This window comes from Pocillopora damicornis, chromosome 13, assembly GCF_964200805.1.
Source record: "Pocillopora damicornis chromosome 13, jaPocDami1.2, whole genome shotgun sequence".
NCBI lineage: Eukaryota > Metazoa > Cnidaria > Anthozoa > Scleractinia > Pocilloporidae > Pocillopora > Pocillopora damicornis.
Genome location: NC_142682.1, coordinates 12,571,418 through 12,584,376, shown reverse-complemented (window position 1 = coordinate 12,584,376; position 12,959 = coordinate 12,571,418). Strand labels below are relative to the sequence as shown.

At 36.8% G+C, this 12,959-nt stretch overlaps 2 protein-coding genes across 7 annotated transcripts in view; one reads left to right on the top strand and one right to left on the bottom strand.

The window, feature by feature from the left end:
- The window catches only part of LOC113675113 (clathrin heavy chain linker domain-containing protein 1), a 49,566-nt gene extending 40,221 nt beyond the window's left edge, over positions 1-9,345 (bottom strand). Inside the window, exons 1-10 of the mRNA XM_027191650.2 lie at positions 9,073-9,345; positions 8,889-8,930; positions 8,556-8,639; positions 7,285-7,388; positions 7,028-7,093; positions 5,068-5,168; positions 4,480-4,580; positions 3,768-3,820; positions 2,106-2,160; positions 1,068-1,148 (exon numbers count right to left, since the gene is read on the bottom strand). Coding sequence (XP_027047451.2) covers positions 1,068-1,148; positions 2,106-2,160; positions 3,768-3,820; positions 4,480-4,580; positions 5,068-5,168; positions 7,028-7,093; positions 7,285-7,388; positions 8,556-8,639; positions 8,889-8,930; positions 9,073-9,159 — 774 coding nt within the window. The 5' untranslated portion in view covers positions 9,160-9,345. The remainder of the gene's footprint in view (positions 1-1,067; positions 1,149-2,105; positions 2,161-3,767; positions 3,821-4,479; positions 4,581-5,067; positions 5,169-7,027; positions 7,094-7,284; positions 7,389-8,555; positions 8,640-8,888; positions 8,931-9,072) is intronic.
- A 54-nt stretch (positions 9,346-9,399) lies between these two features.
- The window catches only part of LOC113675112 (phosphorylase b kinase regulatory subunit alpha, liver isoform), a 30,981-nt gene continuing 27,421 nt past the window's right edge, over positions 9,400-12,959 (top strand). For 4 of the 6 annotated variants that reach the window (XM_089191882.1, XM_089191881.1, XM_089191880.1 and 1 more), the window contains exons 1-8: positions 9,402-9,599; positions 9,802-9,990; positions 10,397-10,444; positions 10,596-10,665; positions 10,754-10,852; positions 11,105-11,187; positions 11,599-11,679; positions 12,639-12,737. In XM_089191882.1, the coding sequence (XP_089048008.1) occupies positions 9,522-9,599; positions 9,802-9,990; positions 10,397-10,444; positions 10,596-10,665; positions 10,754-10,852; positions 11,105-11,187; positions 11,599-11,679; positions 12,639-12,737 (747 nt within the window). In that variant the 5' untranslated portion in view covers positions 9,402-9,521. Of the gene's footprint in view, positions 9,600-9,801; positions 9,991-10,396; positions 10,445-10,595; positions 10,666-10,753; positions 10,853-11,104; positions 11,188-11,598; positions 11,680-12,638; positions 12,738-12,959 lie in introns of all 6 variants that reach the window. The other 2 variants (XM_089191879.1, XM_089191877.1) reach the window with 1 other exon arrangement.

Here is a 12,959-nt window from a genome sequence, read left to right as displayed (position 1 = left end):
TAGCTAGTTAGTTGAGTTCAAGATGATTCCCTTGTGATGAATATGCTATCCAGATTTTTTATTTGGCTGTTTTTCTTTTTTTGATTTTTAGCTTTTTAAAGGTTTTTTTTCTTTTTTGCTTCAAACTTTGCAAACTTGACAGCCACGCATGGTACACTGGAAAGATATATTTAAAAAAAAGACATCAAAGCCATTGATTTTTCCTTGTATCATGCCCATTATTCTAAGTGTCCTTTACTGAATAGTATGAAAATTGTGCGAGACTTGAAAAAACGGAGAAAGGTATGAATAGTATCGAAAGCGAAACCCTATTTGTCTCTCCGGCCATCATGTACCGGATACTTTGGGAACTCAAGGCGGTTTGGGAGGAGGTCACCGGTTTCAATGGCAGGAAAATATATGATAATATCGATTTGCCTACTGAGGCTCAGGCCATACTATAAACCGCTGTTTTACTAATTTACTATTATAACTCACACGTGTAAACTACACGGAAAGGATGCGCAACTCTATACTAAGGAATTTCTACAAAAAAGCGTTTACAAGACAATTACAAAAACAAATACAGACTAACACAAACAAACAAAACAAAACAAGAAATAAAACAACACACCCATAAAAAAAGGAAAGTAAATATACCTGCAGCTTAACAATTGGTTCATACGTCAGCGTGCCTTCGAGATATTAAGCACGCGGGAAGTTTGGAGAGCACGAAAGATGCGTAAGAGTTGCTCGAGGCGTAGCCGAGAGCAACTCTAGCTTCTTGAGTGCTCTCCAAACTTCTCAAGTGCTTCATATCTCGATGAATGCACAGTTGATGTATGAACCAATTGTTTTATAACATTTTCAATCAGATGGTAAAATTTTTTTCTCGAGGGATTTGTTTGCTAACGTCATGAGCGTGCACAATAGGAATATGAAGCACGCTCGCGCAATTGAATTTGATTAGACAAATTTACTAGCTATGTTATAATTTAAAGTGGTGAATATCCAACCATCCTTAGGAAAGCTATCTCGATAATAAACAAACAACAGGAACAACTGTTTGTGTCATCAAAGCCATTTACCTTGACAGCGAGACGAAATTTCACCGAAATTATGTTCTTCTTCAGCTCATCGCGTCTTTCCAAAAGGGCATCTTTGATTTCCTACGACAAACTTATCGTCTTCAATCACGCAGTTTCTGATAAACCGAAGCAATATATACTAATAACAGCTTATTTGAACTATATAGTCCATAATGTATGACTCTAGCTTTAAACCTATATGGTTCAAAGCGTGAAATACTTGGGAATAGGTTACGGAAAAAAGGATATATCCTCTTAAAAAGAACGAATATCTCAACCCATCGATGAATCCATACCTTTGCCTTTCCGAGAAGACTTAAAAAATCTACGAGGAGGACAAATATTTACGTTTGCGCGCAACACAATAAAAAAATTAACGCCTACCAAAAAAAAATCAACATCTGTTGTTTATTGCTTTTTATTCTTGTTCGGCACACTTAAAACATCAAAAGTACAAGAGGAGATGAAGCTCTCTCGGAGAGCATAGTTTTAATCATTAAGGCAATACAGCTTGCAATCTAAGCCGGTTATCCTGTATTACTAAATTTTCAACTCCGAATATTGCGTTTTTAAGGTTCTGATTGGTTCACTTAACTCCGGTTATCAGCTCCTATTGCGAGTCATCTTACATGGAAATGTATTGCACCAACTGTGGCGGAGCTAAAATAAAGCTCTAAATATTCAAGCGTTCAGGATTGAATGAAATTTTATAGAAAAAAGTTATTCCATTCGCGCTTGTTAGATTCGAGATTGGTTCTAGCGAACTCAGCGCTACGCACCTCGTTGGTCATTTACCATCTCACATTCAACAAGTGCTCAAGGAATAATAGGTAAATGCAGGGTAATATACCCAGATTGATAGCTGTCTCATTATCATTACCTGAAACCCTGTACACGATAAAAAAATGAAAGTTACAAGGAGATACTTTTGGAGGTTAGAAGAAACAGCCTAAACCACCGCCAAAAAGGAATTTGGGGGCATTGACGCGCCTAAAGATTTACGGAAATGAGATGTAAAAACATAGCAGGTCAAATCACCTCTTTTTCGCGGAGACGATTGAAAAGTTGACCTTTCATCACTTTGGGGACAAATCTGAAAGGAGAAATTAAAATATGCTTATCAACGATATTCAACTGGAAGAAAGGAGGAATTGTACGTGGAAGTACATAAAATGACTTGGAAACTAAGAAAACTTGTGCAGACCGAAGATGATGAAGTCTGATCGTCCGCGTGAGGATAGTTCTAAGAAGGAATACTGTCAAAATGTCCGTCCCCGCTACCAACCCTTCTCAGGATTACCCTTCACTCGCACGATCAGACAACATGATCAAATGTGACACCCGAGTTCAAACCATTTCCTGCATTGTGCTGATTAAAAGGAAACTCAGGTTGTTCTTATTTCTAAACGAGTGTAAACAAGTAGAAGCAACCGCCTTCTTAAAGCCCCGTTCAAACGTTCATGATAGTTGATGATAGTTGTTGCTGGTTTCAACTTTCATCCACTATTATTATCTATAATTTTTGCGTTCAAACGGCTCGTGATAGCTGATAATAGATGACAAAATCACACAATGAGATCGTGTAATTGTAAACAAGTATGGCGCGCGCTGAGGTCAGTGATTTTGGTGGCATTTGAAATTTTAGTCAAGCAGTCACGAGTTAAAGATACTGAAGCCTACCAGGAGATAATAAGAATGAACTGCGAAGCATTCTGCGAAATTTGAGGGCTAAATAACCATTAACGATTTTGGTTCGAGCCCGTTTTTTGGCAAAACTGCTCACGGGAAAACTCTCATTTACCATCATCGATCGTTCAAACGGAAAAAACTATCAGCAACTATCAGATCGAATTTGAACATGTCCAAAATACATGATAGTTGGTGATAGTCGGTGATAGCCAATAACAGTTCGTGTTCAAACGCGCGTGATAGTTGAAACTATCATCACCTATCACGACCTTTTGAACGGGGCTTAAGAAACCAGTCGTTACTTTTTTCTCCTTGAGGTCGGGGGTATTTTTTTGGGGAGATCATATGGTCTTCGAGTCTAATGGGGGGGGGGGGGGGGGATTTCGTAAGTCATTAGTCCCCAACAGAGTATAAAGGGGGTGTTGCGGCAAACGAACATCAAGGCTCGATGAAATACCAAGAAAATCGTGACCGGAGAAAAATGCCAACCAAATCCAGGGAATATATTACAGGGATATAACTTTAATCAATCTCGTAAAATATCAGTCCCTATACGCCGGTGGCTTGAAATCACACTTTATAAATTAACTTTGTATGCACTCCGAACATGAACAGGCGATTAATGAAAGCGGGAGAGAAAAACTATTTAAAGGAATCAAATGGCACAAAGGCCAACTGTAACGTAAATGTCACGCAAGTTCGAAAGTCACGCATTTACAGGGGGGAAGATAGAAAATTAACTGCCAATAAGGGGAGGGGGGGAGGTTCATAAGAATAACACAAAGCCATATAGTAACGTGTTGTGCTTAACACGATCACGTGGTCTGAACTCAAAAGTGTAACACTAAGCGTGCTGCACGTGCTGAGATGCAGGTTTGCTCATGGACCCTGCTGGTTTCTTTTTTTTTTTTTTTTTCTTTTTCACTTCCCCCTTGCCATTCTTTAATGGTTTCTTGCACTCCCAATCAATTAACTACTTCGTAACCTTCTTTATAGTTAAAGTCAACACACTTGGTATCGTTTTCGAGCTTCGCCACCGCAACTTGCGATTTCAAGTCAGCCAACTAAAACAAAAACAAAAGCAAAAGCAAGTTTGAAAGCAAAACCAAAATAATCTTAACAGCCATTCAGAGCAAAGGAAACCATCACAACCAAACGATGAGAATTTATAGGTAACACAAGCAGCGAGGAAACACGAGAAACCATGACGTGATTAGCTTAAGTCTTGTAGGGGGCGAATTTTCTGGACCAACGACGGAGTTAATGAGAAGGAAAGGAACACCGAACCAATTTTGAAATTCCTTCAAACCTAAACTGAAAATTGCTCCACTTGTATTCAGCCTTACTTGAAATATTTGTTAATACTTGCCCCCCTTACCTCTTTTCCAATAAAACGAGTACAACCGATCTATCACGTACATAAAAACGTGTATTATCAACCACGCTCCTTCTATCGCTTAAGTAATCAATAAGCACACAAAGTTCGCTTCACCTGACCCACTCGCAGAGCTAGCCGTATAATAATCAGAAATATTGAGCAAATAGAACCGTAACCTCTTTGGTTCGACAACGTGTATATACTACCTACATAACTCAAAACCCAAAAATCAAAACAAAAACACGAAAACGAAGCAAGAAGAAAAAAAAAACAATAAAAACAGCTTTAAATACAACCTCCAAAATTCAAAAAGGGAGTACAAGCAAATCAAGCTAAAATATGTACCTTTTTGGTCAGAAATGCTGTATCTGTCAACTTTTCCACTGTCAGACTTGGAAAAAAGCGCGAACGTGGTGTGCGCGAGTGGTCCCAACTTGAAATAGAACCTGAAAACAGCCATTAAAGGGAAAGACCCTGCTAACAAGCTCGGTTCTTGTAGATGCATTAATCAATACCGGAGTAACAAACGCCTCCAGAAGGGGAGTAGTCATGTTTGTGCGGTTTTCTAGCGGCGGACGCGAGCATGAGCGGCATAAGACAAGCCCTCAATACTTGTGGTCCTCTTAATCATACTTTGGGAACCGTGTGGCAGTCCTTAACCCACGGGAGCAGTTTTGCCAAAAAACGGGCTCGAACCAAAATCGTTAATGGTTATTTAGCCCTCAAATTTCGCAGAATGCTTCGCAGTTCATTCTTATTATCTCCTGGTAGGCTTCAGTATCTTTAACTCGTGGGCACGTTTAAATATATCCAAAAAACATTTTTAAAACAACGTAGTCAAGTTGTGTTGTGACCATTTAACTGCTTGCACCTTTTTTTGTAATTGAAATTCTTTCTCGCTGTATTTTCTTAATCGTGCTTCATGAGACCTACCTGGGGAGATAAGGCTGGATGAATAACGTTGGTTGGATGATCTGTTCTCTCTGGATGAATAACGACAGTGGTCGGATGATCTGATCTGTCTGGATGACAATCTGACGAGTTAAGAGAAATGAAACATTTTAGCAAGACACTGTAAAATGTCCACCTCAAGAATATATTTTTTTTTCCTCAGAGGACCCGGCAATGAATCCTGCAATCTGATTGGTTCTTAGCGCGGTCCGTATTTTCCTATCACTACTCACGGAAACGCTGAGTACATCCCTACCTTCGCTTCCATTTTTCATAAATTTATCTCGTTTTTCCTGCTGGGCACTATTTTAAGCAAAGACGTCGGTCACTACCTCAAGCCGATAAATAACTTATTAATCCTCTCTTTTCTTTCTCACAAATCACTTTGGTTGACAGAAAAATATTGGTTTCGAAATTAATATGTATAGGCAAAAGGGTCTTTAAATCGGTTGACAAGCGGCCTAAAAACCGTCTATAATAAATTTTAATCTTTCACAAAAAGTACCTAGAAAGTTAAAATGAGAGTTATTTGGTTATAATTCAATACATCGATGGAACTTTCATTCATGTAATATCTGAATTTTCTCAAACAATTTGTTCGTAGTGAAAGGGCGAGCGAAGTTTTCACTGAGTTCTACGACAAATACGCTTTTGGTGAGTCTTTCCAAGTTCGTTCAATATGAACATTTCTACGGTAGATTGAACAACAGAAACTGAAAGAATTCAATGAGAAAAAGCCGCATTAAATTCCCTTGTGTCTAGTTGAAGTGTTTCATACGAATTCAGTTTTTGTGGAGAAAAGACCAAATTAACACACGCCATTGCAGCAAACAGATAAGTATGAAAATGTAAAATTTGAATTTATTTACAATTACTTTCCTTGCCATTTAGTTAACTAAACAGCGGTAAATCTTCGTACATTAATTAATCTTCGACGAGAGTGAATAATACTTTCCGTAAGATCATTAACTGGTTTTGAAGGAGACATTGTCGTGACAGTCCTTGCCAAACTGGTTACTTTTTTTTTTCAAAAGAGCACATGCGTTTTTTTTTTTCTTACGCGCTCTCTAATTGACAGGTGTCAAATTGTGACAGATACTTATAAAAATAATGTTTTAATGTTTGTTTCGAAGCCCTTTAAATCACCTTTATCAATGGTGAATAACATATACAAACAGTATTTGTGATAATAGTACGAATAATAACAATAACTAATAAATTAAATAGATTAATAAATGAATAAAACATGAAAACCGGTAAAACTAGGAAGGACTACCTTCCATCGTCTGAATCTTAAAGAAAAGCGCGACGGCAACAGCAACGAGAAGTGGAGAAACGAAAGGCCCAATGAGAAAAAAATAACGTAGCATATGCGTTTTAATACTTTGTACATTTATTAGCCTTCCAATGCAGAACAGCAACGTGAAATTTTCAATTTTTGTGTATTCTTATGATGAAAACCTCGACAGCAATTTTTAAGATTTTACTTCAACTCAACATTATCATGTGAAGCCAGAGAGAAGTTGTCACCCCATTAGAAATGATAAATACATTGGCGAGATTCTTAGCAGAAAGGATAGTTTGTTTTGTTTTTTAAGGTAATGTTTCCCCATGCGTCGCCGTGGTGACACTGTAAGCCCCCCATATTTTTTGTAAAATGGAGATTATTTTAATGCAATTGTATTACTTCAGAACAGACCACGTTTTTACGGCTGTTTTATTTTTGTTTCGTTTTCGTTTTGGCTTGTTTTCTTTTTTTTTCTCTGTCGAGCGGAGGTAAACGCGAGGGTAGTGCCAGAAATAAAAAGTGACCTCGTCCGTACTTCTTCTGTGGGCTTCAATTTGTAGCGTCAGCTTGTATCATCCGGCTTCCTTATCAAATTAGCTAGGTGCTTCACCACTTTATACTGTAGTTTCATAAGACATTCACGGCTTCACAAACCTCTGATTATGCATTCTAAGCAATGTAACCTTCAATTCTAACTCATCTGCACGGGCCTTTATGTTCCTGAGGAAAGAAATAATTCTCTTCAGTTAAACTGACACAGCTTAAGTTTATGATGGCTTACCGATGGTGTGAAGGGAAAAAAAGGTCACAACTGTTTTCAACATTGTTTAAATAGAAATTTACAAAAAAATTGATCCTTTTTTTCACTATTCTTGACATTCAGTTTGTCAACTGATGTTGTTTCCCGTTACCTAAATGTTTGATGTTCCATTAAAGTTACCGCTAACTTTTCTGACAGATACACTGCCTCTCTCTGACCTCTCTCTAATGCAGCTATACAATGTTCATACTCTGCCTACAAGTTAAAAAAGAACTTATTAATTAAACTGTGCATTGACCTCCATTTGATAAACCAGTAGCAGGATATCAATTGGAGTTACTGCAGTAACAAAGGAAGTTGTAATTATTAACACAAGAAACTCTCAAGTAAGCTCCAATTTGAGAGAAGGTGCCCATAAAAAATAAATCAAGATCAATTTTTATCTTATCTTTTCTCTTTTTTTTTTTCTTTTCAATCTGCAACTGCTTAATTTGCCGCTCACGGCAAGGATCGTTTGGTCACTTAAGTATTATCAGCTGGTCACCATAATATTTATTTCATTCAAGTTGTGAAATGAGGCTATTTTACCATGAAAAATGTTATGATAATCTATTTGATTACCTACAGTACCTCTTTATTGTTACTTTGAACAGGAGTTTGAATGAACTAATTTTTTCCCTCTCTTAGATAAATTTTTTGTGTATATTGCTGTTGATGGAGGAGCAAGCAACAGGTGCAATCACTTGGGAGGGGCCACACAATATCTCATAAAAAAATCTTAAAAGATGAAGGCATGAAGTCTTAGAAAGTCATGTAAGAGGTAGAGCATATCTTGCAACCTGGTCTTCTTCTAGAAATTGTTGTTAACTTGTAATCCTATAATTTGCCTAATATGCCTCGCTGCTCTTAATAATTTATGCCCTAGACAACATGCCACTGCCGCGTTGATTGTTGTGTTGAGTCTTGCGGCTGAAAAAGTTAAAGGTCATACCATGAAAAAGTCGTGCCGAAAAATTGAAGTTGTGCGGGAAAATTAAAGTCGTGCCGGAATGTTAAAGTCGTGCCGGAAAGTTTATGTCATATCGGAAAGCTAAAGTCGTGACAGAATGTTTAAGCCGTGCCGGAATTAATGTTTAAGCCGTTGATAAAGAGTTGATAAAAAAAAAAAAAAAAAAACGGATGAGAAATACGAGATGACGCTAACTGGGCTCCGTACATTCGGCACAATAACCGCCCCTTGTTTGCAGTCCAGCCGTAATCTGCTGTTTCATGTCGTTCTAATGTCATGCAACAAACTCATCATTCTGGAAGAATTACATTGGCCTAATCCCTCGTCGCACTCTGTTATTTTCAATAGATCTGATCTGTACCTGAGGTGTTTCATCTAATATGTCAATGATTTGTGCTGATAACTTCCTGTACCTTTATCCTGGAAAGCAGATCCCTGTATGTTGAGTGCTGGTCAATCAAACTCTCAAAGTAAACTTTATGTAGGGAGTAGCGGTCCTGTAGCGTAGAAAAACTTGTCATATAAGAGCTGAAAAAATTATGTTCACAAGCTGTTTTATTCATTCTGTTAAAAAGTGTTAAATCAGAATAATCCTATCCTTCATCTGTGACTTTCAATAAATCAGTACTAACGGTGTTTCATTTAATATTTTTGCAGTTCGTTGTTGCTGTTTTGTAAATGCGTTCAGTCGTTACTCGCTTAGGATAAGTCATCGATCTCAAGCACAGCAATCAGAATTGTCTTACCTGCCTTGTCGATTCTCCATAGTTCTCCAGTTTCGACAATTCCTACCGATCGAATATAATGAAACGCAAGTTTCTCTCCTTTAGTGTGCAATCAAATTAACAGTTCTAAAGGATATTAAAATTTTCCTTGTACTTGGGAAAAAGAGAAATAAATCTTGCCGTCCAAGTTTTGAGGAAAGCTTACCTGACTAAGGAGGTCCTGTGTTTGATTCAGCTGATTTGAATATACCGCCATCTTAGGATTCGCAAAATCATACGATCGATTTGTCATGTGACAATATCTATTCAGATTCCCTTCAATTTCTTTCAGCAAATCTCGGTTATGCTAAAATGAAAGATTGTTTGTGTATCAGTTATTCCGAAAAAATGAAACTTTCTTAAACTTTACCGAAAATCCCCGTTCACCAAAGCGCCACAAATTATGAACAAGCTGCTGCAAGTTTCCATCGTTACGATTGTTTGCGTCAAATTACGCGGGCATGGACGTCACCATTCAGACCCAGGGCTTTTTCCAAATTGCGGTCACATTTGACGTCAGCGAATCAAATATGGCGGAAACATGGGAATATGGATGAGTTTGTTTTGTTTTTAGAAAGGACCTTGCAGATGGACAATTCATTAGATTAAGAAGTCATGAGGGCCAGAAGCAACTCCATTGTTCGTCTGGACTGGTATCATCGTCTCGTAAACCGGACAATATTAGATTTTCAGGTATGCCTTTATCCGAAATTGCTATGGCTGTTGATATAAATCGAGTGTTTCTGGGGCATGAATCTTACTGTTGTTTGTCAGCTAGTTTTTGTTAATATAGTTTTTTTTAAGGCCTAATTCATTGACAAGAAAAGAGATTTCTATGTGTATTCTGCAAGACTGCTAAACAGATGTTGTGACTTTACCTCTTTCTTGATCTCAGGATCCAGTAACTGGTCTGTTGCCACCGAAAATCGACTGGAATGCTTATAAATCAAGATCTTGTGACTGTAAGGATGCTTGGGTGCGGGACAATGTTTACAGTATCCTGGCTGTGTGGGGTCTGTCACTTGCTTACAGAAAGAACGCTGACATGGATGAGGACAGAGCAAGGGCACATGAACTTACACAGGCAAGTCTCATTGAAACATTAGTCACAGTAACTGCTTGTTGCGAAAATTTTATATTTTGTAACTGTAGATCATTTGTATCCATTGGAGTTCTTTGTTCAACATGTTCAAGATTGTTGCTGATAGAGAAGCTGGAGATGTACACCTATAAACATGCGTAGTACGTGAACTCTATCCCTGTATCTAACAGTTCACACATTTTTTGCGTAATCTTATCGTAAACACATTTGCGGTCATGTTGAAAAATGTTATAATCTGAAATAACAGCAAATATCTTACCACCATATATTTATTTTTCATTTAGAGTGTGGAGCTCAGATAGAACTGAGCCCCTTCCTCTCTTATTAGTACACCTGCCCTTATTTTTTCCCTCTGATGCTTTTCATTTCTCTCCATTGTTTGTGTTAGGCTGTGGTAAAGTGCATGAGAGGTTTGCTGCTCTGTATGATGAGACAGGTATACGTACCATCAATTTCTTTTATAGAAAGTTTATTATTCAAATGTAAACCTCCTGTTTCCTACAGTGTACATGTAAGAAACAGAATCACAGCAGGGTTGATCTTTCACAATGTATGTTCAATAGTTAGTGTTCTTGATTTATTTCCAGGTTGAAAAGGTTGAAAAATTTAAGAAATCTCAAGCAAAGGAGGATGCCTTACATGCAAAATACAATTTAAGTGAGTAATAACAGCCTGGGCAAAGTAAAAATTGTTTGTGAGATTCTTTGTTTAAATGCTAATGGCAGTGATCTGATCATGGTGGCAGAGACTTGTAGTCCATGTGTTGGAGACCATGCCTGGGGACATCTTCAGATTGATGCCACATCACTCTACCTCCTCATGTTGGCTGAAATGACTGCCTCAGGTACATTTAAAGCTAATTTACATACATTACTTTGTCAAGTGTAATTTGTTACAAGTTTGTAGCTGTTTGTTTCTTTTACAACTTAATGATACAGCTTTGATACTGTAAGTGTCCTTTGCCTTATAATTACAAAACAAAATCATTACAAAAAGCTACATTCAGTTTTCCTTAATATTTTTACTCACTGATTATTTTGTCATATAATTTGCTTTCTTTGTTACATATATTTCATTTTTTTCTTTATTTGTATAGGAATACAAATTATTTTCACTCTTGATGAAGTTGCCTTTATTCAAAATCTGGTGTTCTACATTGAAAAAGCATTTTGCATCCCAGTAAGTGACTTGTATTATGCAGTTTTATTGATTATCATATGCATGTTCATGTGAAAATGCCATATGTTTCAATTATTTGCTTTCAATTGGACAGTAAATGATTGTTAATAAATTTGAGAGAAGTTTCTCTGGTTTTTTGTTTGTTTGATATTTTTTGTCTTGTTTATTTTCAGAGTTACTCATACCTAGCAGCCATAGAATAAAAAAAAGATCAGCAATTTTTATGATATTAAACAAATGTAAAAATTGTGCATAACTTAAATGATCATGAAAAAAAAAGTTGTTATTGTTAGATGTATTATTATTTTTTTTATCATTATTTTAATGATTAAAAGTAACTAATACTTATCATAGTTTTGAATTTTGAACATTGTGCTACAATGTATGATGTGTGCATTCCTATATTTTCAGGACTATGGTATTTGGGAAAGAGGGGACAAACTTAATCATGGCATGCCAGAGCTAAATACAAGTTCCATTGGAATGGCAAAGGTTTCTTAATTTTGCACTTGATTTGACAAAAAGACATTTATAAATGTCTACTCATACCACCTGCCTAATTAACACATATACCCAAGTCATGTACACTGGGTTGTGAATTTTACATTATTTTTAATCTCACTTTTCATTTTTAAGGCAGGGTCTTTCTGAGGGTACGCTAAACATTTAAGAGTGTTCAAAATGTTTTCAGAGTTTCATTGAGCATTTTAAAGCATTTTGAAATTCATGTAAAGAATATTTGGCTCCTCAGCAAATTTTAAACAGATGCACTAACAACATACTCAAAACCATTAAACTAAACAGAATGACCCTATTGTAACTTTAGCATGCGATCAAAACTAACCAATCATAACCTGTATGCACCACTTGCATCTTACAGCCAGTTATCTTGGAAAAACTGACCAAACAGTTGTCATGATAAAGACTAAGAAACATGAACATTAAGGACATTTGGCTGTCAGTCAAGTGGTCAGAAAAATTTCAGTCTCAGTCACTGTTAAAATTTCTTCCAAGGATTACCCTCACTTGGATGATCTCATTGTACTGTGAACCCATTGTGAACCCATTGCTGCTACAGGAAAAGGTTGTTTTCTTACTGAAATGATTGGGTTCACCCTCTTTAATTTCTCTAGATCCATCCCTGATTCAATCAAAAAGTTTTTTAAAAGAGAGTTGTAATGAGTCTAAAATCTGATGTTTTGAGTGTTAGCCTCTCCTCAGATATAACTACATGTACAAGGGCTAAAGCTCGAAAAATCAGCTTTTAAACTGTTTATGGTGGCCAATTTAAGTTATCAACTCAGTTGATAATACCAAATTACCCTGTTATACTCTCCCACTATCACAGCACCACAGTTTCTTCAGAAACTTACCCCTTCCATTTAAGGGAGAGCTTAAATGTGTGTAACTTTTTGAATGGTGTAATGGGTTTGCTTTTTTTCTTTCCAAAGGCTGCTCTGGAAGCATTAGATGGTTTGGATTTATTTGGCCCAGAGGGAGGACATGCCTCTGTTATCCATATTCTTCCTGATGATATCCAGCAGTGTAAGGTAAGTACAGTGACCAAAACATCTGCCTTCAGACTAGCTTATTTGAGACGTTTGATAAAATACTTTGAAGGTTATACCAAACATTTAATATTAATCACTTTTCATTTGGCGAATTCCTTTGTTAGAGTGGAACTTGTTTTCTCAACATACTGGGTTCATATTGAAATGTGGAAATTTTTTGAGGCAATTTGGACAAACAACTAAATAAACAATAGTAATTTG